The sequence below is a fragment of the Eublepharis macularius genome, chromosome 8 (genome assembly GCF_028583425.1).
Source record: "Eublepharis macularius isolate TG4126 chromosome 8, MPM_Emac_v1.0, whole genome shotgun sequence".
NCBI classification, from domain to species: domain Eukaryota; kingdom Metazoa; phylum Chordata; class Lepidosauria; order Squamata; family Eublepharidae; genus Eublepharis; species Eublepharis macularius.
The window spans coordinates 11,324,117-11,349,504 of NC_072797.1; the positions used below are offsets into that span (position 1 = coordinate 11,324,117).

Below are 25,388 nucleotides of genomic sequence, written 5' to 3' on the forward strand. Positions count from 1 at the left end.
GGGCGTTCTGAGGGAAGCCTCTGAAAAGGGGCGGAACCTTGGCGGCGCGTCGCTCCCTTCCCCGCCCTTCCCACGCTCCGCCCCTTTTCTACAGAGGCGCGTTGGGGGGAGGAGCCGCCGGGTGGCGCTGCGGCGCGGGAGCGCCGTTACGTCACCCGCTCTTTCCCCCCGAGCGCCGTGGTTGCGACCGGAAGTGACGCCAAAGGGAGCTCGAGCCGAGCGGCCTCCCTCCCTGTGGTGACATTTTCCCTCCTGCCGGGCCGGAGACGAGGCGGCGGCCACGACCTGAAGCGGCGGCGGCGGAGGAGGAGCAGGAGGCGGGAGGAAAGCCGGCCCCTCATGCCCGAGCTGGCCCCCTCCGCTGGGCCGGAGGCCGGGAGGGGCGGCGGCGGCGGCGGCGGCCCTGGTGAGCGACCCTCGGTCGGCGGGCCTCGGCTTGCCTTCTTCCTCAGGCCCTTCCGACTGCTTCCCCCTGCGGGTGGCGGGAATGGGATCCTCCCCTGAGACTCTCCTGCCTGGCGGCCCTAGGTTCCCAATCTCCAGGTGGTGGCTGGAGATCTCCCGGAATTACAGTTGCGTTCCAGGCCAGCTCCCGCCCGAATCATGGGAACTTGACCGAAGGGGGTTGGTGGAGAAGGAAAGATCCTTCTGCTCGTTTTCCTTTCTCTGCTCGCTCCTCGAGGGAGGAAGGACACAGCTGAAGGGCGGCAGCGCTAGGCGTTGATTGGTTTGTTAACCTCCAGGTGGCGGCTGGAGACCTCCTCGAATTACAGCTGATCTCCAGGCAACAGAGATCAGTTCCTCTGGAGAAAATGGCTGCTTTGGAGGGTGGACTCTAGGGCATTATACCCAGTTGAAGTCCCTTCCCAAATCCCGCCGTCCCCAGGGTCCACCCCCAAGAACTTAGAATCATAGGGTTGGGAGGGACCTCCAGGGTCATCTAGTCCAATCTCCTGCACAGTGGAGGAAATTCACAACTACCTCCCCCCCCCCACACCCCTAGTGACCCCTGCTTTATGCCCAGAAGATGATAAAACACCGTCAAACTGGCTTGGGGAAAATTGCTTCCTGACCCCAAGGTGGCGATCGGCGTTGCCTCAGCCCAAGCATTTGAAGGCGTTGGGTGTGGGGAGAAGAAGAGCAGGCTGGGGTGGGCCTCAGCTGTGTTGCCTGCTCAGAATGAAGCCTGAGGTCTGCTCTGTGCACTCCTTGAAAGTCTGTGAACTTCCTTTAGTGCAAACCCAAAGGCTCAGTAATAACAGGGTTAAAACAATATGAAACTATGGGTAAACTTTTTGATTTATCAGGCTAGATGTTAAAGTGTGTGTGGAGGATTTTCTCAGGCCCTGATCTTGAGGCCCTCTGTTAAAATGCCTGGCAGGTTTTGGATATGTAAAATGGTGCTGAGATGTCTTTCCTTAAGTGGAAAAGTTTAAGCAGAAGTTGAATGAATGGCTGTCAATTGGGGATACTGTAGTTGCATATTCCTATGCTTAGCAGGAGGTTGGACTAGATGACCTCAGAGTACATTTTGGCGATGACGTTATGTTGTCTTACTCTGCTGAATGCAGAAATATTGTGTTGGACACAATCTGGAGGAATGCTTTTTTGGGGGGATGGGGTGAAGACATTTAGCTATGACTCCATTACCTCTTCTGTAATATTGTGAAATGTGATGGAGAGTTCACCTCTACGGAGAGTTTGTTCTGTCTCTTTCCCTCTCTCTCACCCCTACTCTGTTTTTGTGGCACTTTATTTTAATGGCTTAAGACTGTGTGGCTCTTCCCCGTGACTCGGCATAGAGGGTGTATGATGGCTTTCTCTTCCATGTCAGAGCTTTTATTTTTACCTGGGGTTGAGTGGGTGCACCCCTTCCCTTGCTCTATGTGATCTGTGGCCAAGCATGCTGACACAGAAGTCCCACTGTACTCAGTGGCATTTTTGTCTTAATAAGTTTTACGATTATAGTCAGTTATTGCCAGAAAGGCAGTGTGGATAAAATGGAATTTTTCAGCCAGAATGAAAAGAGACACTGAAATTTTAGTCTTCTGTTCTGGTTAGTACAGTTTATTATTTCTGGTTGGTAGTTTATTGTACTGTTCAGTTTATTATTATGCTTATACAGTTTCACAGTAAACTAGTATAGTTTCTACTTAGGTAGAGGAGAGTTAGCATTTGCTGAGGGCCGCCTTGTTATGGTGTTGGGATCTTATACAGATAATAGGATGGATGACAGCCAGCCAATTTGAAACTCAGCCCCGTCAAGATGGAGGTGCCGTTCGTCAGTGACAAAGCTGCATGAAGATTAAGATGTTAGTCTGCCCTGGAGGGGTGTTGCGCCCCTCCTGAAGGGGAATGCTTGCAGCTTGGGGGTGCTGCTGGATCCTGGCCTGGCCTCTGATTCGAAACTCAGGTATCCTCTGTGGCATCTAATTTTGGCTTATATGCTAGCTGTGGTGGTTCCCCGAAAACCATGGCTTGGCCACAGTGACCCATGCTCTGTCTGCATCCACGGTGAGATTACTGTAATACAATTCATATGAGGCTACATTTTGAAAGCTGGTCAGAAAGTTCAGTTGCCCCAGGATATGGCAGTCAGGCTGTTGTTAGAAGAAGAATGGATATGGGGATCATGTCACCTCTGTGCTGAGAGATCTGTACGGACTGCCTCTCTTTTCCCAGGTGCTAGTTCTTACCTTTCAAGGCCATAAATAGCTTGGGGCTGGAGCATTTCAAGGGCTATCTTCTCCTGTGCTGTCCAGCCCACAAGTTAAGATCATCTTAAAGTCTGCTCTCTGTGACCATGCTAGCAGAGGTGGGGCAGGCGGTGAGCAGAGACAAGGTTTCTCCTCCTTGGCTGCAGGATACTAATCCCTTTCAGGCTCAGCTGGTGCTTTTAGAGCCAGACCAAAGTATTCCTTTTTCCTCAGGCTTTTGAACGGTTTGGTTCAATCTTTTTTTCTTTTTTTTTTAGGTGTTCTTATGGTATGCTGCTGACCTGAGAGCTGTTTCTAGCCTTGCCTTGTTTTTTTTGGCTTACTGATATTTTATAGATGCAGAGGAGCTAGCCGTGTTAGTCTGTAGTAGCAAAATCAAAAAAGTAGCACCTTTAAGACTAACCAACTTTATTGTAGCATAAGCTTTCGAGAATCACAGTTCTCTTCGTCAGATGATATTTTATGTGTTTTTTTAAACCTCTGTCCTTTTACTTCATGTGAACCATCACAAGTGGGACTCTGGAGATGTGGCACATTAATTCTCTAAATAAACGCAAGGTTTCAATTCTTCATAGGCTGATGCAGAGCATATCTTCAGAACAAACTATTTCTTCCTGTGCCCAAATCCTTTTCCCTGGGGCAGATTCAAGTGCACGTACATACTTGTTAATCCACTCTGATCCATCTGGTAGAATTGAAAGTTGTTGCAGATTGTATAGTCACTTTTCCTCCGTTGCGTGAAGATGTGGACTGTATTGCAGTCCTGTTTGCGCTCCTCCTACTCGTATGCCAACAAAGTTTTAGAATTTCACACAATTTTCTGCTCACCCCCCCCCCCCCCCCGCTTTTGAATATTTTATGTAGCAGTGCAAGTAAAGATGGAAACAGGCCAGAGGTGTCACTGAAATACAACTGTCTGGCTTTCAAGTTAAGAATTCCTTTCAGCTGGTTTAATGACAGTTGAATGATAAATATAGCTGCTTTGAGTTTCTGTGACTTGACACTTGCTTCAACAGATTTTAATTTGCAGGTTTAGCAGCTACCTTTACAAGCCCCTTGGGATATTGAGCAAGGGTCGGGATTGCTGTAGGTCAGTTAATCAGGCACATTCATTAGGGTGGAGGACAGCCTTTTTCCGATGCTCCGAGCAAAACATAACGAGTTTATTGATGAGCTCATATCAGAGCTTCTGTAAATCAATCAAAGCCAAGGACTTCTCTCAGTAACCAAGGAACCAATACAAACTTGGTTATGAGAAGTAGAGTCATATGCAGATATGCGCTTACCTTTTTGCCTGTGGCAACGACGCCCATGAGCATATCGCTTTTCCTTTTGATAAAACATGAACTAGACAAAAGAATAGATTGGATGTATTTGGGGAAAACATGGAAACTGAAACTCGCCTTAGTTTCTGAATGGCTGAAAATGAGGACTTCTTAGCTGTCCACAAAGAAAAACTTTCTTTAAGGAGACGAAGTAACATCCTCTGATCTCGATTTCTTCATGATGAGCAGAGGTGTCAGTGAGAGGCTATCTTTTACCATGTATAATACCCTAATAGCTGGTGAGTTTGCCTGCAAATGAGCTCTCTTCTTCTCTAGGCCCATCTGCATAATTATCTAAAACTTTTGATACAACTGCATATTTAATACTCAAGGACTTCTTCATAAGCCATTTTAAATATGTGACTACTACTACTACTACTACTACTACTACTACTACTACTACTTCAACAGCAGTACCTTAAAAGACAAAGACAATTTTATTCCATCATAAACTTTTGTGAACTAGAGCCCTCTTTATCTAATGCACCATATATGGTGTTCTTTGCCATGCTTATTCCCTGATGATGAAATGCTAACAGTTGGAGGAAATGAATCAAAACTGATTTTCACAAGTCTGCCCACTCTGAGAACCTATATGGAAGCACATCAAACTTTAGCTATTTGTTGTCCAGCTCTGTAAACTACAGTTTCAAGGTCTTAAGGTGCTGCAGGGAGCAAACCTTTAAAATACGATCAGGATCTGAAGAGTCCCGTCTCCCATGTATGAATAGATATTTTGGCTAATATGGTTTCTTTCCTGGTGCAACCCTTTGTGTCTGCTGAATTTTTGAAGCAGCATGGAGAGTGCATGGCGTTGTAGTAGAAAAAGGGAGCTGTAGAAAAAGGGAGCCGGGGAAGTCTCATGTGCAGAACATGTCTGCATGCTAGCTCAGGTGCAGAGTTTGAATCCCAAAGAGAAATGACCTCTCTTTACTTTTACATATAAAAATTCACTTTTCTGGGGCTGGCATTTCTTAGGGTGCCTTTTCTTTTGTTAGGGATGCAACAGCCATGTGCTACAAGAGGTCCTTCGCTTTGCCTTCTCCCAGCCATTGAGTATTGCTGGCCTAGTAATGTTCAGTAAAGAAAAATAATCACGGTAGATTCTCTGTGACTGTATGCTGATATGAATACTTATTTGTGTGTGTGTGAATACGCAAGGAGTTATTCTGCTGTTATATAAGATTTTAAATGATCTGTGGCGCTGTTAAAACTGGTGTTGCAGCACAGGAGATCTGTCATTTTCAGACAGTTGCAGCTGTTTGCTGTCAATTGCATGTTCCTTATGAAATCAATTACAGGAAATACTCAGGCATGCATCCTGTGTAGTTCACTTCGATGCTTGTTTCATTTCTTGTTCAAATCATGGAATTCTTTCCTGTGCTACCCCTTTAGTCTTCCTTCCTGCAGCACTAATCCCACTAGTGTTCCTCAAGCCCCCCCAAAAAAGAGAGGGATAATCTATTCTAGAATGACTGAGGAATATACATGAGCTGCGGTCTAATAGTTTTACCATATTAGAGGAATTAAGTTGACGATGGCTGATGGTGTACAAGGGCCAATGAATTAAACTGAAATTAAGAAGGCTGATCATAACTGCAAATCAAATTAACCCAGTCTCATTGTCCTTAATAACTGCGTTAAACTCTTACCAAGTTGGGAGGTGACCGACATCTGAATTTCTCATTATTTGTCCTACCTGCTCACAGAATGGTACAAAGTGCATGCTTCCTCTAATGAATTGGGCAAAAATAAAGGCAAAGGGTAAATAAAGTTGATCGGAGTTTCATCGGAGCATGTGAGCCTGACAAAGGGGCACTTCTTAAATGGTTTTGAAACCTGAGAGTTTCTCTTCTTAAATTATTTAAATGTCTTTCTCTCCAGGTTCTAATTCTGAGACACCTCACACCACACTGGCTATTTAAATAAACAGCTGTGAACGGCAGAATGAGTGTAAGTTTGTTTAAATACTAAGAATGAGCATCTGAGAATTTGAATCCACTCCATCCTCTTTGGGGGTATATTTTTTTGGAGAGAGCGCTTTAATGTTTTGAGACAATCTTCTTACAAGTGCCCATTTTGTTTTGCACTGTTATAAAGAGGACAGCATGTTAGATCATCAGTTCCGGCGAGCCCCTGCTTCATTTGCCGTTTCTCAGGGCTGTCAGATGAGTGAGAATGCTGAAAGCGGAAGGATATACACAGGTCTCATGGCAGCTATTCCGAGCAATATAACTGACCTCCTTGTAGTATGGGCTGTTTTCTCTCAAACATGTAGTTGTTTATCTGTGTGGTTAGTGATCTGAGGGAGTCATGTACTGACCCCAGAAACTGATCTAGAGTGGATTTTTATTACTTGGAGACTAAAGTGTAATTTTATCAGCCCTAGTTAATGGTGCTAGTTTCCCTCTAGAAACTGCATTGGTCTTACACTGGATAGATTGTCAAAAAAATCTGTACTCCAATGATCTGGCTTTTCAGTGAACTGTATATAACTTTATATGCAGCTCCTGTTTGCCTTTGGACATTGTGGGTCAGAATCACATTATGAGCTGCTGCCTTTTGTGGGTGAAATGACATCAGCAAACGTATTTAGGGGGACCATCGCTAAAATTTCAGCCGAAAGGTCAGGGTTGCATTGTATTTGACACATCTGCCTTTGCCCAGTAGGTTGATTTATTTTAGGAGACAGAAGTGGGTGTAACAGGTGCGTGCAAGAGCAAAGCAATATATAGTGATGGTTCTGAACATGGTGCATCTTCAGCAGAAGGTTTGCCTTGTGCAAGCAGGCTCGGTGATGCTAACCGACAACAGTGCAGGCAAAGGCCTAGCCCTAATGATAACAGTTGTCTGTAAATAGCAGAGTCAGGAGGGGGATGGTGGTCATACAGGGCCTCCGCGGCAGTGAGGGTCAGCAGAGGCTGTACTCATTAGGGATGTCAGTTTTGTTTTTCAAAGCCACCACTTAAACTATCAACTTGTATTTAAACACAAGCTTACAGGCCTATCTTGCCCACATATTCTTACATATTGGTTCTGTCACAGATGATAGAAGGAGAAACAGTTTCTTCTTAGGAAGGGCTCATTTTTATGGAGATGAATTGGTGTTTGTAGGGCGAGTTAGGCTAGGAAAACCTCATTTCTCCCTGACGTGTATGTTTTTGTATCCTGTGAGGAAGATGAATCTCCCTGATGAAAGGAATGCCTGACTTTTGGCTGCTACATTCTGGTGGGCCTCTGGAGTAAGAATCCAGAACCCATCTTGGCTAGGAGGACCTTTCTACAAACATGGGGGTAGGGGGAGAATTGAAACACAGCATGCTTTTGAGGACACACCCACTTGCATCTTCCAGATGCGGGGAGGGGGGGGAGCACAGATGCATGGTACTGTGATTTCCAAGCAAGAACTCTTGCTCTGTATTCATTTTCTGTAAATATCTGCACCATAACTTCTGTAGCCTGTATACTCTCTAGAGATGCTGATAGAAGAATAAAACCTTTGCTGGTTTAGGAGATAAAGAGACTAACTGAGTTCCTACCTGTGAGCCTTGCCAGAGTGCCAACATTACCAGACAGCCCTGTTTCATGCTTCTCCTGGCATCACATGGGTGTGTGCAGGAGAAGGTGGGAGGTGGGGGCTGCTACCAAAGGGCAAGGCCCCATCCAGAAGCTGGTAAGAGAGAGTTGGGAAGCAACAAGGGACCTCTACTACTACTACTACTACTACTACTACAACTACTAACATTTGATTTATATACTGCCCTTCAGGACAACTTAATGCCCACTCAGAGCGGTTTACAAAGTATGTCATTATTATCCCCACAACAAAACACCCTGTGAGGTGGGTGGGGCTGAGAGAGCTCCAGAGAACCGTGACTAGCCCAAGGTCACCCAGCTGGCTTCAAGTGGAGGAGTGGGGAATCAAACCGGGCTCTCCCGATGCTATTAACCACTACACCAAACTGGCTCTAGGAAGGATAGTCTCCTCTTGGACAAAATAGATCCTCCCCTGACTTCTGTGTGGGGTTGTGCTTGTTGGCTGGCTGCACAAGCTGGGAGTGAGATCAGCCTAGTAGATGCTGGGGTGGGAAACATGACAAGCTCTGTTAAGACCTTAAAAGAAAAACGAATGTTTCTGTACTCTGGTGGTCAGTGTTGTGTGCAGACAGTAGTAAGGCCTTCACTAGAAAACTCATGTTCTACAAGCTCATATGATCCTGGAATACGCAGGTAACCCTTTGCCATGTTTTAGAAATGGCTAAATGATTAAATGAATACATAAAGTGTAAATTAATCTATTTTTAGTGTGTCACTCCCCTGCTTGCTTCTCATTGAATGTTTTGGCAGTCTTGTTGGATTACATTCTATCACTGATAACCTGTTTTGAGTTTCTTCTTAACTCATTTTGTCAGTTTATTGATAGGCAAATTGATTTTTTTTTTTGGCCTCATGCTGGCAGCTGCATCTGTGCAAGGTTTATGGGAGCTCGTCTTCCCTTCATGCTATTCCTTTAAGAGGCTTTTCAGTGCAAGTCGCTGGAGTGCTCTGTGTGTATACTGGGGAGGGGGGCTCCTTTAAGGCCAGTTCACATTCCCTCTCAAGAATGCAACAGGAGTAGACCAGTGCAGAGTTGACATGTCCTGCAGCAGTTGTGTGATCTTTGCACATGCCCACATCCCACCCTATACTTACCATGCCACTTTTTGCTTTTGGCTGCTTTAAGTCATGTGTAAGATGTACTTAAGCACGTGTTAGAAATCACATGATCTTATTCAGCTGGCATTCACACCTTGCAGGTTTGGTTGTATAAATTGGCCTGTTGTTGGCATTGAGTATTGGATACAGTGCCATCCAAGGAGTGTTACCAAGATTGGGGCTGAATTAGAAGGTTCTGCCAGCTGACGGGATCTTAGCCGTGATCAAATGGCATTTGATAGGACTGCAGGAATCAGCTGTATTCATAAGGGTTTTTTTTAAAGGTTTGTGCCGGAGGCCCAATTTTTAAATAATTCATTTCAAATCCTTATATTGTTCTTAAATTCTTGATTAAAATTTTACCAAAGGGTGTACAGTTAGTTCTTTTACAGTGCAATCACATGCAGACTTATTGTTATCTAATCCCATTGATTTCATCAGAGCATGGTGGTGATTAAGAGTTCTTCTGTCCTCATTTTTTGGGCAGTCTCAGCCAGTGCAAGAAGATTGGCTAGTGTGTTGAATTTGGCTTTAAGAGATCCGGGTCCGTTTCATTGCTCAGCTACGTGGGTTTGCTTGATGGCCCAGGTGAGTCGCCATCGTCTCAGCCTCATAAGGTGATCATGAAGATAAAATGACAGAATCCCACGTGTGCTGTCCTGAAGAGAAAATGGGATAGGTACATTTTTGACAAATACTGGGAAAGAAGAGGAGGGAAAGCACTCATCTCAATTCTGTGTGTAAATTAAAGTTTATAATCTTTAAATAGGAAAGAAGCAAAGCAAATACCACAGGTTTGTCCACATTTGTGCAGTTGAGGGCCTTGCATATGAATACACTAAGAAAATCCTGAAGAAATTTGTTACTGCTCTGGTGTTCTTTCTTGTGTGGTGGTGGAGAGTGCCATCAAGTCATAGCTGACTTGTGGCGACCCCTGTTGGGGTTCTCAAGGCAAGAGATTAATAACGGTAGTTTGCCATTGCCTGCTCCTGAGTAACAACCCTAGTCTTCTTTGGAGGCCTCCTATCCAGTTAGTAATCACAGATGACCCTGCTTAGCTTCCGAGATCTGACTAGATCAGGCTTGCCTGGGCTATGCTTAAAGTCAAATACAGATTCCTGTGTTTGCTTCTGTCATGCGATATGAAGGTAGAGAAAAGCAGTTGTATGGCAGCGTGCTTTCTAGCTGCTTTGCCCCACCAAATATGCCCTCCCCATGCACATCAAAGCAAGCATTGCATCATCAGATGTCTAGTTCCACTGTAAAAACTTAACTACTCAATTATAATTCATGTAATTTACACACATGCAGTCTGATACTATTCATGTTTCTTCAGAGCAAAATCTCTTTGAGATTGGTTGCGCTTACCCTGAATTTGCCAAGAGTGCCTAGGATTTCAGCCTTCTAAAAAGAAAGATCTCTCAGCTAGCGAATCTCGTAGTGTTCTTCATCTCTCAGCCTTTCTTCACTTCTGTTCTTGGTTTTAAAGATCTCAAAATGTATTTTTCTCCCCAAATACTTCTAAATGTAAGCTTTAATTTTGCTTTTAGGGACTTAAAGCTGAGAATTAGAGCTACCTTCCTCGATAGCCAGTTTGGTGTAGTGGTTAAAAGTGGCAGGACTCTAATCTGGAGAATCGGATTCCCCACCCTCCGCTTGAAGCCAGCTGGGTGACCTTGGGTCAGTCACAGCTCTCTCGGAGCTCTCTCAGCCCTACCCACCTCACAGAGTGATTGTTGTTGTGGGGATAATAATGACATACTTTGTAAACTGCTCTGAGTGGGCGTTAAGTTGTCCTGAAGGGCGATATATAAATCAAATGTTATTGTTATTACAGGTCTTGCTGGTATAAAATGCTGCACCTTGGTGTGTACGTATTGTATATTTTCTGCACCGAGCTAACAAACCAAGCAACAAAATGATTGTGAATGAAGCCTTCTCTTCTAGCACAGTTCAGAAAACCAAGTCTTGGCATTCTGAAAAAGCTCTCTTTCATTTGAACTTTAACTACATAAGTGTAAATGAAATTTTTAATAACAGTATCATAGCTATAAAGATCTAGCATTATATTATTTACTGCTTGTCTTAGAAGAAATGAAGCAGTAAATAAAGATTAACGAAGGTGATTCCTATTACTGGCTCAGCTGTTGTAGGACAGAAATACTAAACATGGCATCTATGGGGTTTTATGTTAGAATCATAGAGTTGGAAGGGGCCATACAGACCATCTAGTCCAACCCCCTGCCCAGTGCAGGATCAGCCTAAAGCATCTCTGACGAGTATTCATCCAGCCTCTTCTTGCAAACTGCCAGTGAGGGGCAGCTCACTACCTCCGTAGGCAGCTGATTCCACTTTTGAACTACTCTGACCGTGAAAAGGTTCTTCCTAATATCCAGCCAGTACCTTTGTGCATGTAATTTAAGCCCATTGCTTCGGGTCCTACCCTCTGCTGCCAACTGGAACAGCTCCTTGCCCTCCTCCAAATGACAGCCTTTCAACCAGTGTATTTCCTGGCTCCATTTTGTTTCTTGAGTCTTGGGGATAAACTCAAAGGGACTTGAATAGAACACAACTGGGAACTTCAGCTCACTCCATACTAACTGACCAGCGCTGTGCGGACTTCTCAAGGAGGCATGTCTTAGCTGTGTGCCCATAGTTTGGCCATAGGTACAGAATTTCTTATGGCTGCAGCAGTGCAGGGCACAAACCCTTCCTTTTCTTTGGAAACTGGAATTGTACAGCATCTACTTTGCAAAGCAAAGAACTGACGCTTGCTTTTCTCTGCCTCCTTGGAGCAGGCGCCACCTCAGAAGTGCCCAGCACCAGCTGTGTCTGCAGAAAGCATCCACTCGCAAGCAGCTCCCTCTGTTATAGGAGGATGCTTGGCTTGCAACTCCCCACCATTTTGTGATTTATCCTGTCCCCATGGCAGCCATTTTTTGTTGATGCCAAAATTCCAAAAGCACCATACAGGATTTCTTTTTAGTTCCCCTCGTTGATTTGGCAGCTTTGATGGAGTTTAGGGGTAAAGAAGAGCCGTCTCCACCTACTTACCCTGCCCAAAGGAAAGAAGTTACCAGATTAGAAGACTCCCCGTGGTTGTCACAATCCTTTGGGGTTATTATTCAGAGATTCTTCCTACTGTACTAGATCCAGAGGAGTTAGCCCTGTTAGTCTGTAGTCGCAAAATAGTAAAGAGTCCAGTAGCACCTTTAAGACTAACCAACTTTATTGTAGCATAAGCTTTCGAGAACCACAGCTCTCTTCGTCAAATGCATCTGACAAATACAATAAAGTTGGTTAGTCTTAAAGGTGCTACTGGACTCTCTCCTATTTTCCTACTGTCCTCTTTCAGCTTGCGCTTGTCCTGCTTTTTTTGACAAGAGACTGCTCCTGGGAAAAGCAAGCTGTCCTAGAGGCATCTGTAAACTGAGTAACTGGTAAATAATCCGGGAATAGGAAGACACCCCTAAGTTTTTCTCCCTCACCACTACATCTTGGAGTGCTGGCAACTAGCATGCAAAGTTTTTGGATCACCAGGATGCTACAAAAAAATGGGAAGACGCTAGGGATGAGTTGTAGTGCCTTCTTCATACTTTTAATCCTAGAACTAACTAGCTTCTTAACTCCAATCTAAGTATAGGGGAGCTGGTTATTTATGGCATGTTTTACCCCCTCTTCCTCTAAGGAGCTCAGAATGGTGCATATCTTCTCCATTTTACCTTTGCAGCAAGCAATTCTATGACATAGATTATACTGAGAGAAAGTGATAGGCCCAGGGTCACCCAGCAAGCTTCGTGGTAGAGTGGGAATTTTGTGTAGTGGTTAAGAGCAGTGGGACTCTTATCTGGAGAACCGGGTTTGGTTCCTCACACCTCCGCTTGAAGCCAGCTGGGTGACCTTGGATCAGTCACAGCTCTGTCAGAGCTCTCTCAACTCCACCCACCTCACAAGGTGCTTGTTGAGGGGATAATAATAACATACTTTGTAAACCACTCTGGGTGGGTGTTAAGTTGTCCTGAAGGGCAGTTTATAAATCAAATATTATATTATTATTATTATTATTATAACTTTGAGCTTCCTGGTCTGTGTTCACAGAGACTGTTCCTCTCATCCAGCAGCCCAGTCCAATAAACATCATTGGCCATAATTTAGGGCAAGATCCTTTGTGGGGTGAGAGTGATCCCATGGAGACTTGAGGTCTAAGAATGTATTGGGAGCCTTGGTTAGATTTTGCCTCCTGTTACCTTGATATGTAAAAGGAGAACTAACTGGAATGCCTCTTAGGATTCTCATCCTCCCCCCAATGGTATGTCTCAAAAAAGGACAAAACTCCATTAAAAGAGGAGGAGAATTATTGGATCTAGCCATCCTGTACAGAAGAAATTACCAGAGAAATTTTAATCTGCTGCTATCCAGGAAAAAAACAAATATCTAAGGTAATAAAAAACTCTGGAAATTGCTTTAACTTTTGTGAGCAGTCCAATTTAGTTTGTCAGTTCTTGCCTTTCTAGATGGACTTAGTCTTCCTGTTGGATGCTGTCTTTGAACAGCTGTTAGAGAGAATGGGGAGAGCTAGCTCGATCTTTCAGTAGCTGCTGCTCATCTTATATACTAATAGCCAAGTAGCCCTAATCTGGGAATGCTTAATTCCAGAGAATGCAGCCATGAACAGACAAGACAGATCTTCCTGCACATCTGAAAAATGCTCCAGGTTTGCCGAAAAATCTGAAATCTAAAAAAAAAATATGTTGGGGGATTTAAAAAAAAACAAAATGATAAAAGGAATGTCTGTAGCTTTAACCAGATGCCCTCAGTGGCTGATGCTAGGCAACCATAGCAGTTTAGCCAGTATTCCAGGCTTGGTTCTCGTCAGGAAAAGGTGGGGGGTGGTTTTGGCCTTTGTGGGAGAATTCATTGGGGCCAGTCCCAGAAGCAACCACTGGACACTTTGATACCATAAGACTTGGATGACTCACCTAAACTGAGCAGATTGCTGTTTAACAGCAGCCCCCTCCATAGCCTGCATAGTGTAGTGGTTAGAGTTTCACAGCAGGTTGTGGGAGATTCAGGTTTGAATCACTACTCTGCTGTGGAAGCATTCTGAGTGACTTTAATCAAGTCACACGCAGCAAACCAAAATTACCTCTCAGGGTCGTGGGGATAATATAGAGGCAAGAAGAATGATTTAAGATGCTTTAGGTCTGTAATATGGAGAAAGGCAGTATATAAATGAAGAAAATTAATAAATGAAGTGAATTAATGAAGTAAATTAATAAATATAGATGAAGATAGGGGGACAGATAAAAGTTTTAGTTTGAAGGAGAGAAGGAGGTAGGGAAAGGTGAACATATGGAGGCTGCCAGGAGGAGAGAAAGAAGAAATAGTGTGTGTGTGTGTGGGGGGGGGAATAAGCAGGGAAAAGTGAAGTAACCCGCCCCCCCCCCCAGTCCTTTCAGGTACCTCACCATGCAGCTGGGCCCGGTTCAGGTGACACCACACAACTGGGCCATAGAGAAGAGGCTGCTGGAATTAGGGGGCGGGGGCAGACAAAGGAGAGTGAGAAGGAGAAAAGGAAGCAAGAAAAGAGGGAAAGGCAGGAAAGGGCCCTTTAAACTTCAACTGGCCTGGGGAGGGGGGGTCCCCCCCTCCAGCTGAAGCGTGGGAAGCTTCATGCGGGGGATAAGCGACTCCGGGCCTTCCCCACCTCCCAGCTGGTACTTAGTTTCTTTCTCTGAGTGTGAATGTTGCAGGTTGCTGAGTCGATAGGCTTTTTTTCCTGGCCAGCTTTTCCACCATAGTGTTTAGAGGCTATTATCATAACTGGAAATGAAAGAGAAATGATAACTGTCTATTTCTACTTCAACAGAGTCTTAAGGAAAATAATCTAATCAGAGTGGAATTTGCTGAATAATAGCCACAAGTTGTGCTAACTGTGTAACTTGCAAAAAAAAATGGAGACGTTAACTGGATTTTGATGATGCTATACAAAAGTAATTTTCCTAATCACCCAATAAAAATGCTCAGTTGCATACTTGAGGGACAAATGGGTATCACAAAAATGTGCAAATGTTTACCTTTAACTAAAAACTTGTCTCGATGACTACCTCAAGGCATAAACAGTTGTTTGTGGCATCTTTACCATAAACGGTCTGTAAACATTTGTCTGTTTTGCTTTAGATTGTAATGTAAAAGTTTTTTCTGGCATCAGAATTTTCATAAGAATATTCCAACAAAGAGAGGAATAATTCTCTGCAGCCAGTCTTGGAGACTTAAGTGTGCTGATAGAATCTTTCTGGTTAAGCATAAAATATATGCAAAGGCTTAGCGTCAGAAGGTATTGCCCTGAAGTGGAAGCCTACATGAGAGCCCAACCAGCTGAAATCAACAGGCGAGGTAGAATTATGGCTAGAGTGTGAAAGCTACTGCTGGTAACCTTGGAGAAGAGCCATGCCATCATTAAGTGACTTCTCTCACACTTTTCTAGCAGAACAATCCCTGAAATTTCAGACTGAATTTTGACTCTGTAGGGATGGTACTCAAATGCTGTCATTAGCACATGGCGTATTTAGAAGGTAGCAGCTCTGGAAATCCTAATAGTTTTAACTGTCTAGACACTAAAATTGAAAGGGAGATGTAAAGCGTTGCAACATTAACCTTGCAGAATTGCTGAGTCAGATGCTGAATTGCTGAGTCAGATGCAATACAGGAAGTGCTTTATTTCATCGTAGCTGTAGCAAAGGGCAACGAGAGCTTTTGCTTCTGACTCTTCATATACTTCGGCTTACACTGCCTTCCCCATTATGTACTATATACGTATGTGCCAACAAGTCACAACCAACTTATGGCAACCCCAGCAAGAGGCTTTCAAAGTGCGAAGCGGGGGCGGGGCCGTAATTTGCCATTGCCTTTCTCTGCAGAATCTTCCTTCGTGGTCTCCCATCCAAGTACTCACTTCGAATCTTGTCTGCCGTTTTGTTGTCATTCACCCAGTTTAGAGAGATCCATTTGGAGTTTGCTTTGAATTTACCATTCTGAATAACAGTTAAGCCAAAAGTTTGCTATCTTACTCCTCATCCCAGTTCTAGGTCATTTATGATGAATTAAATGAGACCTCTCTCAATATAGGTCTGTCTTGCTTCTACCCATTGTGAAAACTGTCTGTTCGGTTTTGCCTTCTGCTGCTTGTTCGTCAGCTGTGTAAGAGCATCTGTCCTCTTATTCTGCATCTGCTAATTTCACTGGAAGCATTCGCAAGGGATTTTGTCAGAAGCTTGTTTTCGAAGATGTATCTACTGGATTATCCCTTGTCAAAACCAGATGACACCCCCCCCCCCGCTCCTGTCCTTGGAGCAGCCACTCCAGGACCCCATGTCACTTCTCAAGGGCTCTGCTCTGGGTTCTCTCTGACGGTGTGCATGCACACAGCAAGCAACTCCTGACACAGGCTGGTAAAATATATTTAAGTTTATTAGATTCAGGTTACAAGGAGTGTTTGCTAAGCAGGGGCCACTCTTTAGAACAGGCAAATAGGCAAGCGGAATATAATAAAGACTAGCTATTGCTGCCTATAAACTGAACTGGCTAAAATGTTTCAAGCTGGCTAACTTGCATCTCTGACTTAGCTTCTTTGCTGGCAGTTCTTACCCAAAGGCTTAAAGAAAGGAGTTCTTTCCATGCCAGGCAATTATTGGCCTCTTGATGGTAAAGTCACAGAAGCAAAGCTTCCCCCCCCCCCTCTCTCTCACATGCTGGTAGAAAGGTACTGACTGGCTAGAGAGGTTCCGCAGTCCAGCAGACGGCCATTTTCCAGGCCTAGCTGCCTCAGCCCACAAACCGGGAGCCAAGCAGGGCTTGGATTCTTAATGGGCAGTGATCGCACAAGAACATTAATGAGTAGTGATTGAAGCTGCAACCCACCAGGCTTCGCAAGGCCAATTCTCATGAGAATGGCAGAGGCTTGCAGGTGTGCCAGATTACCAAGCCAACACATTTTCCCAGAGCAGGTCTGGACTGGGCCCTGCACAGACGTAGAACCTGAACCAAAATGATGAAACCAAACTTCTGAGGCCTGACAGCAGCTTGTCCTTACCATCTACATGCTTTTTTTATACTCAGAGAATTCTTTTCGGTCCTGGCCCCACCCTGGTGGAACGCTCTGTCTAATGAGATTTGTCATCTTTTTGCCGGGCCTGCAAGATGGAGCTGTTCCGCCAGGCGTATGGGCGGTGCTAGGCGGAGCCCCTCTGGCTGGTTGATGATGGATTGGGCCCTCCCCACCACCAATACCCCCGTTTAAAAATCTTTTACTGCAAAGATGCTCTGACGATGATTTAAAACTGGTCAGTGGAATTTTATGCTGCTATGTTGCTGTTTATATATGTATTTTAATCTGTAAATTTGGATGCTTTTAGGATTGTTAATTTATAATAACTGTTTTTTATATATTTTAACCTCCATGTATCTGTAATCCACCCTGAGCCTGCTGGAAATGTGGGGAGGGCAGAATAAAAGCCATAAATAAATAAAATGTTGATGAGGTTGGGCTTACCTTTGACAAAGCCATGCTGATTAGTTTTCAGAAAAGCTTGTTCATACTTGTGTTTAACAACCTTAGTTTTCTAAAATTTGGGACAAAGTCACTCTAATAGGTACAATTGCCTAGCAAGGAGGTTGATTTAAATAAGTTGATTTAATAATAAGTTGATTTAAAAAAATCAAATTTCACATTCGAAGTCCTTAAGAACTCTGGTGAATGCCACGTGGCCACAATTATTTGTTTCTTAATTGGTTCTAGAACTTCATCTATCTGAGAGATGCTACTCCTCAAATGCTGTACCCCAAAACAATGGTTCAGATATTGAGTATCTTAGACATCTTTCACTGTAAAGGCCAGTGCAAAGAATTTGTTTAGTTTCATTTGGAAGTGAGAAGTGGACTGGGTTAAGCCCATAAGCCAATAACAGATGACAAAGCATCAAAGACAGATTTTGACAACCGAAATAAAGTCTTGGTTTTTACTGTGTAGTTAACATGTGTTTGACATTTTTATTAGCCTGAGTTATTTCAGACTAACCTGGCAACGATTTATGTGAAGCGATTGCGTAGGCCTTACATTTTTAAGTTTGCACCTTAAATTTCAGTTAAATGCCCTTTCGCTTTCCACAAGTTGTACAGGATGTTCCACAGACAGTAATAAATATACCTCCTGAAAACTGGCTTCGTACTGTCTGCTGAGCACTAAATAGAAAGAGTCTATTTTCTTAACCGTCATTTGTTTATGCAAAGCTTGTCGAAACAGTGCTCTAATTTCAGCCTTTCGTCTCTCGTTTCACTTATCCTCCTAACTGGACATAGTAGAGCAAGCTACCTCTAGATTGGCTGCTAGGGCTAATTTATTAATTGTCTGGTGAACTGCCAAAGTCATTTCCCTTAGCCTTTGGTGGAGCAGAGAGTCAGCTTCCTTTCTAACCCTAACCCCAACCCCGAACGTAGCTTTTAGAAGAAGGCAGCTTAATGTTCTAGACGGTGTGGAAAACTGCAGATTCAGATGCAAAGGAAAGTGATTCCACCATTAAGAGTAAAGCCCAGTTGCTTGTGGAGATGGTATGCCTGGTATTTTTTACATGGAAATAATAAAAGCAAGCTCTTTGAGCAGCTTAATATACCAACCTTTTACTCAGACCAAGAGAACAGTAAAAATGACTCCCCTGGATGTGGAGGAAAGACCTTGCACTGCTCCAGGGGGAAGCCGTTATTTTCTAGACGAGAAAATGATCGGAGTTAATTTCTTCTCGCTTTTCTTTGTTTTCATTGATCTTTTACTTTCATTCAATACGGAATTTATCCTCACACGGCTCGTGTTGTTCAAGCTGCAATCCAAGGTGAACTGGGAGGGGCTTTTCTACTTCCAATAGAAATGGAATCCTTTTGTAGCTTTTCTTGAGTTCCGAGAAACTGTGACTATGCGTATTTTTCCATGTATCGTGGGCCCTCAAGGTATGTTGGGTAGCATATGCCTATGCATCTCGCTAGAATCCCAAGAGTACCACTTTAGACCTTGTGGTCACAGAGGAAATTGCAGCGGGAGATGGATTAAAAATGCATCATTTATTCCAAAGGCAGACCCATTCTTATTCCTTCATAGTCTCCTCAGTGTATGGAATTTGGACCTTTGTGTGATAAGCAGAGAGCAGATGTGCTTGCATAAACATAGAGAAGATAGTTCCAGGTGAACTATTCAGCTGAGTCCTGGAAGTACTCTTAACTCAGGGAAAGTATGGCCATAGTAGGCAAATTTTAATCCTAAATCTGATTTCGGAACCATTTCATGATTTGTAAAGATCAGCGTAATTCTGAACCTTGTCTCTTGGGCTGTTGGGCAGCATTATGGAATATCCATTTACAAGAATACTTGCCCAAACTAGATTTGTAAAATACAGCCATACCTACTTTCACTGGTAACTCCTGGCGTTTTCGACTTGCAGTTGCATCAGGTAGCGTAAGATGGATGCAGTCGCTTGTCAAAAATAGGTGGGATTGGTTTATAGAAGCTTCCTGGAAAGCTCTGCTCGCAATATTTCCTTTTCCATTTCTTACTTAGGAGAAGTGAAGTGCTGTCTCTTCTGTAACACACCAGCCACTTGACAGTGTTTGTTGTCAAGTGCAACTTCTGCAGGTTGGTGCTGATACTCCAAATTTTTCTCTCATTGGTTTCTTAGAGTTGTGAGAATTGCACAAACAATATTGGAAGAAAAATGCAAAACTTTACTGGCTATGGCCTGGTGCCTCATTAGTAATATTTATGTATTTTGTTTTCTGTCATTTATAGTCTGCCTTTCTCACTGAGATTCAAGGTGGATTACACAGTGTGAGATTAGTACAGTCAATATAAGGAACATTTCCATGTCCTAGGGTAAATAGATACAAGTTTACAAAGGTGTAGCATTAGTAGGAACCCAGTACAACATAGTAGTGAGATTTATGGTTCCTAAATCTTTAGCGGGTCATCTGAGCTCCCCTTCTTACAATTCAGCCCTCCTATCTGAGTAAAAAGCCTTTGTACCTCTTTGCAAGTTGTTAATGAGATTGTCAGTTGTATGTTCACACAGTACAGCTTGCATACTAGTCCACAAACATTACTAGTACATATAAACATCTTTGCTTGCCAGCATGTCCTCTTCTTGTGGCAGGGTGATGGCCTGAATGGAGGAGAGCCAACTGTTCACTTGCAGGTTGCCTGGAGCTGCTCATAATGGCTGGTTCAGATCTTGATTGCAGTCTTACCTTCAATGTAGCATGTACATACCATCAAATGTGAGAAGTAGCATGCAGCCTGAGCTTAGACGTTTCTGTGTGTATGTGCGCTTGTATGCATGCGCACCCTATTTCTTTTCTTTCACCAGTTTTGGGATGTACATGGATAGTAGAATTAGGACAAACCTCATGTATGCCCAGGTCTCAAACTGCTTCCTGTGTGTGGTGGCAGATGCGTGTGATGCCCGTTTCTCCCCATGTAGCATATTGTCACGATACACTGTCAACTACAACATCATTGTGTGCTCTCTTTCAGTTCCAAGGAGTGGCTGTTCACAGCTCTCTTTCAGTGAATACGAATAAACCAGGAAGTATTGTGTTTCTTAGAATGTTATATCTCTTCAGTATGTCACTGCATTCTACGTGAGGCAGTAACTCGAAGCTGCCTGGAGTGGTTTGTTCTTGCTGCCCAGTTGCTATGAATTGTCTGTATAAAAATGGGGACCTAAATTGCAATCATGCTATGTTAATAGAGTCATTTAAAACGGATGTTATCCTTTCATAAGTGTAGCTCAGTAGTTCTTAAGTTCTCATTGTGGAAGTCACCAATGGTCCTTGGTGCCCTTTCAGGTGGCTCTTAAAAGCGCAGTCAAAGATGCTTAAGAATCTTCAGGTTTCTTTTCGCTATTTGCTATGAATTTTTCAATTTAAGATGTAGAACGTAAACTTGCTTTTAACAAAGCAAGCTGTGTTTGTTGAACTTTCACGAGAGATTAAAATGCATCAATCTGTATGCATGACCAAAAGAATCCTTAACTCCTCCACCCAGTCTCTTAATCAGATAAAAGGGAGAATACAAGCAGCTGAAATTAACCTCCACCAAAGTTCTTCTCTGAGCACATGGGTATCTTCTTTGGATTATGACTGCAGAACTTACATTATGATCTTTTGACCCACCGCTTCACCACTATGGGGATACATGGGACAGCCTTGTAGTAGCTGAGCTCCTTTCTCCACAGTTGGGGACAGAGGGTGGTGCTTGGGGAACAGATATCAGCATGCTGTCCTTTGAGTGTCCCTCAGGGGACAATTCTTTCCCCAATGTTCTTTAACATCTACATGTGCCCCCTTGCCCAGGCGATCTATAGGGCTAGGTTCCACCAGTATGCGATGACTCCCAACTCTACCTCTTGATGGACAGCTGACTGGATGTTGCACCAGACACTTTGGCCAAGGGTTTGGATGCTGTGGTGGGATGGTTGAGACAGAGTCACCTGAAGTTGAATCCTCTGAAGATGGAGACCCTGCACCTGGGTCGTGAGACGTTGGATTTGGGGATCTGTCTCCCAACCCTTGATGATGTTCAATTAACACTTTCGTTGATGGTGAGGAGACTGGGCTTGATCCTGGATGCCACACTTTCAGTGGAGGCCCAGGTCATGGCCGTTGCCAGATCTGCCTTTTTTCATCTTCAGCAGGTCAGGCAATTGGCGCCCCATCTTTTGTCCATGATCTGGTTTTAGTGATCCATGCAGTGGCGATCTCCAGGCTAGACTACTGTAACTCACTCTGTACAGGGCTGTCCTTGGGCTTTACTCAGAAATTACAGCTGGTCCAATATTCAACGATGTGTCTTTACAGGGACTCCAATTAGAGCACATATTCATCCAGTGCTATGCCAGCTGCACTGGCTCCCAGTTGAGTTCTGGATCCAGTTCAAGGTGTTGGTTTTGGTATGCAAAGCTCTTAATGGACTGGGACCAGCATACCTGCTGGACCACCTCTCCCATTATGTCCCCCACAGGGCCTTGCACTCTGTGGATAAGCAGTTACTGGTGATCCCTGGCCCGAGGGACGTTCGCCTGGCCTCGACCAGGGCCAGATACTTTTTGGCCCTGACTTCAGCCTGGTGGAACATACTCCCATTGGAGATCTGGGCCCTGTGGGATTTGTTGCAGTTCCACAGGGCCTGTAAGATGGAGATGTTCCTTTGGACCCTGCCACTCTGTCTGGATGTGGCATCATGGCTGCGCCTGTAGGGTTTTTTTTTCTTTTTCAGTCTTAGTCAGTTATGATGGATGCCTTTGTACTGTAGGTTTTTGTAATTTTTAATCTTTAGTTTTACTGTGTCTTAACTTTGTATTTTGTGTTGATGTGAGCTGCCGCTGAGCCTGTTCGTGGGGAGGGCGGGATATAAATTTGATTAAATAAATAAATAGTTGATTCTTCATTCAAAAGCCTTCCAAGCATATTTTCTTAGTGGCCATAAGACAAAAGAATGTGCTCTGCAAAACTTTCCTCTGTACAACAATGTTGTACTTATACCACTGGAATTTTTTAAAAAGTGAGAAAAATCACATACGTGCTTTTGCTATGCAAACATGTATTTAGGTCATGGAATGGGCACGTGTGAAGTTGTACTCGCCTGCAATGGGTTCCTGTTTACTAATGAGAGAGGCCCTTTAAATCCATTGGAAACCCATATAAGACTGGATTGCAGGTTTCCTGTAAACAGTGTCAGTTTACTGATAGGGCAACAGAGAGATCATGGAACAAGCATTTATTGCTATCCTTTATTTCCAAGTGCAGAACAAATATTTTAAAAATTGGTGCTTTCTCTGAATTTTCAGTGTGCAAATAATTTCTGTAATAATATGACATACTTATAATCCAGAAGAGATTATAATTGATGAATTGATGCCAGTGCTGAGTTCTGTACGACCTAAGCAAATAAGAGAGCTTTCAGATGCATCAGTCATGCATGTTGCCCATACATCCATCTATTGGGTTAGACCCAGCTCACTTTTCACTGGTGAAAAAGGAGGAGGGGAACCCCTTTGACCACCCAAAACTGCTGTGCTGGTGAACATGGGATATGTACTGAAAGAAGCCATGTAGGATGGGGTGCGGTACTAAGGAGGAGAATTGGGGAGGATAGAGCAAAATACTTGGCTGGACCCATTGACTGGTATGTCATGAGATGACCTTGGGTCAGTCACAGCTCTCTCAGAGCTCTCTCAGCCCCACTCACCTCACAGGATGATTGTTGTGGGGGTAATACTAGCATACTTCATAAACCACTCAGAGTGTGGCATTAAGTTGTCCTGGAGGGTGGTATATAAATCCAATGTTGTTATTATATGCTGACCAGTACTGTGTCACCTTTCTTTTAAATCAGCGATACAATGCAGTGGCATCTGGAATACGGATAAAATTCACGAAGATTTGCCAACTCATTCTGTCTTTAAAAGGACAAAACAGTATTTTAAATATGAATTTTTGTTTGGCTTTTTTATAGTGAATTTAGTGATGGTGCAACACAGTCAGGATGGCAGCCTTGGACACTCGAGCCTTCAGTCTGCAAAACAGGTACAGCAGTGACAGCACTAGTTGAAAGGTGAGTTCATGTGCTGTTCCTGGAATGTGAAGCGATCTGATGAATTTTCTCTGGTAAATGCCTCTTTGTCACACCAGGTAGTTACCCAGCAGCGAGAACTTGGATTCTAAGTGCAAACTCCTCCCTGTTAGGCGCTGGCTGCCGACAGCTGCATGCATTCATCCTGAGCCTTCCTATGCTGCCATGTTGCGGTGCAACACTACACTTTTTGATTGGCAAAATTGTGTGCTTTCCTTGTGAATATTCCTGGAACCTTGCTCATAATAGTTCTGCGCCATAGAACTAGCTGCCTTGAGCCATGAGGAAAGGCGGGATATAAATGCTTTAATAAATAAAATCAATTCTACGGTTCAAATGTATCCTGTAAATCATAGGTGTTTGTTTTTCAGTGCTCCCCAATATTTCCAACTTTTCTCTTTTGAAAGTTTTAAAAATTCTTAATGGAAATAAACAGTATATTTCTGGGTCTTTGCCTTTTACCCAGGGTTGGGTGCTCCTGTATCTTGAGATGATCATTTCTGTTGAACTTCATGCTCAAAAGATCAAGTTGGGTAGCAGTGTTAGTCTGTAGAAGTAAAAAAGAGCAGTAGTCCAGTAGCACCTGTAAGAGTAACAACTTTGTGGTAGGGTAGGAGCTTTCATATGAGCTGAAGAAGTGAGCTGTGACTCATGAAAGCTCATACCCCACCACAAGTTTTGTTAGTCTTATAGGTGCTACTAGACTGTTGCTCTTTTTGTGCTCAAAATTCTGCTTGCATATCCCCTTTCATCAAAGGCTTAAATTCTTGCTCAGGTAATGAACATGGATCATCTCCCCCCCCCCTCCACAAACCCCGTGTTCTTTCAGTCCATACTACACATTTGCCCTCATGTGACGTTGGAAGGAAATGGGGGAGGGGGGAGCTGTGTAGGCAGCAGAATGCTTTGTGCCTGTTTTATCAGAAATAGGTACAACTGAGATTTTAAAAGTAGCATCAAAAGCAAACCTGGGCAGAATTTTGTGAATCTGTTCAACTAGCAGTGGCATTTTTCTGTGTCCCAAGACACCCTCTCCTGATTCAAAAGGTTCTTACACTGCTGGAAGAACCTCTTTGCTTGTGCTTGAGGAAAGCACCGCCATTAGTTGAATAGATTCACGTGATCAAATCCAAGGTTTTTAAATCTCACTGTTAAATATACAGTATCAGACGGAGATATAGGTTTAACCCGCTTGTGATACATAAGCGAACATGGCTGTGATTAATAGGGGACAGAGGCTAATTGTGCAGCTGCTGTTTTTTCAACACAATAAAGTTTAACTTTTTTACCTGCTCCCTTTCCAAGGTCAGCTCTAACGAAGGAAGAAAAAGAAGAACGTTAACATAGGTATGAAATAGTAAAGAGTCCAGTAGCACCTTTAAGACTAACAAGCTTTCGAGAACCACGGCTCTCTTCATCAAATGCATCTGACAAAGAGAGCTGTGGTTCTCAAAAGCTTATGCTACAAATAAGTTGGTTAGTCTTAAAGGTGCTATTGGACACTTTTCTGTTTTGCAACTACAGACCAACACAGCTCACTGCTCTGGATCTATGAACATAGGTACAGGAAGCCGTGAGTGGAGTTTGGAAGTAGGGGGAAGCCGCTGTCAGCTTTTGGCACAATTTGAGAATTGAGGCAAAGTCTTGCTGTGGCCTAGGTTCTCAGGATTTGGGCAAACCAGCATAAAACTAGCTACTATGGACAGTTATAATTTAGGTTTTTGGATAGGATAGCATACCAAACAATAAGTTATATTTTAATTAGAAATAAGCGGAAATCTGGTGGTTCCTTGAAGACTAACAAGGAGCAGTGGACTGGAGCAGTTTTTCAGATGTTCCTCATCATATTATCGTAGTAGCCCATGAAAACTAAAGCTGAAACATACTTTTTATTGGCCTTCAAGGCCACCAGCCTCCTTTTTGTATTTTTGCCACTGTGGAAAGCCATACAACTCCCTAGAATTGTATGTTAAGGTGACC

The 25,388-nt window shown here is 43.6% G+C and overlaps 1 protein-coding gene across 2 annotated transcripts in view; it reads left to right on the forward strand.

Annotated features, from left to right (window-relative positions):
* Positions 1-221: 221 nt before the first annotated feature.
* Positions 222-25,388, forward strand: part of ARK2N (arkadia (RNF111) N-terminal like PKA signaling regulator 2N) — a 68,373-nt gene continuing 43,206 nt past the window's right edge. For both annotated transcript variants that reach the window (XM_054986443.1, XM_054986444.1), the window contains exons 1-2: positions 222-406; positions 23,292-23,362. In XM_054986443.1, coding sequence (XP_054842418.1) covers positions 340-406; positions 23,292-23,362 — 138 coding nt within the window. In that variant the 5' untranslated portion in view covers positions 222-339. The remainder of the gene's footprint in view (positions 407-23,291; positions 23,363-25,388) is intronic.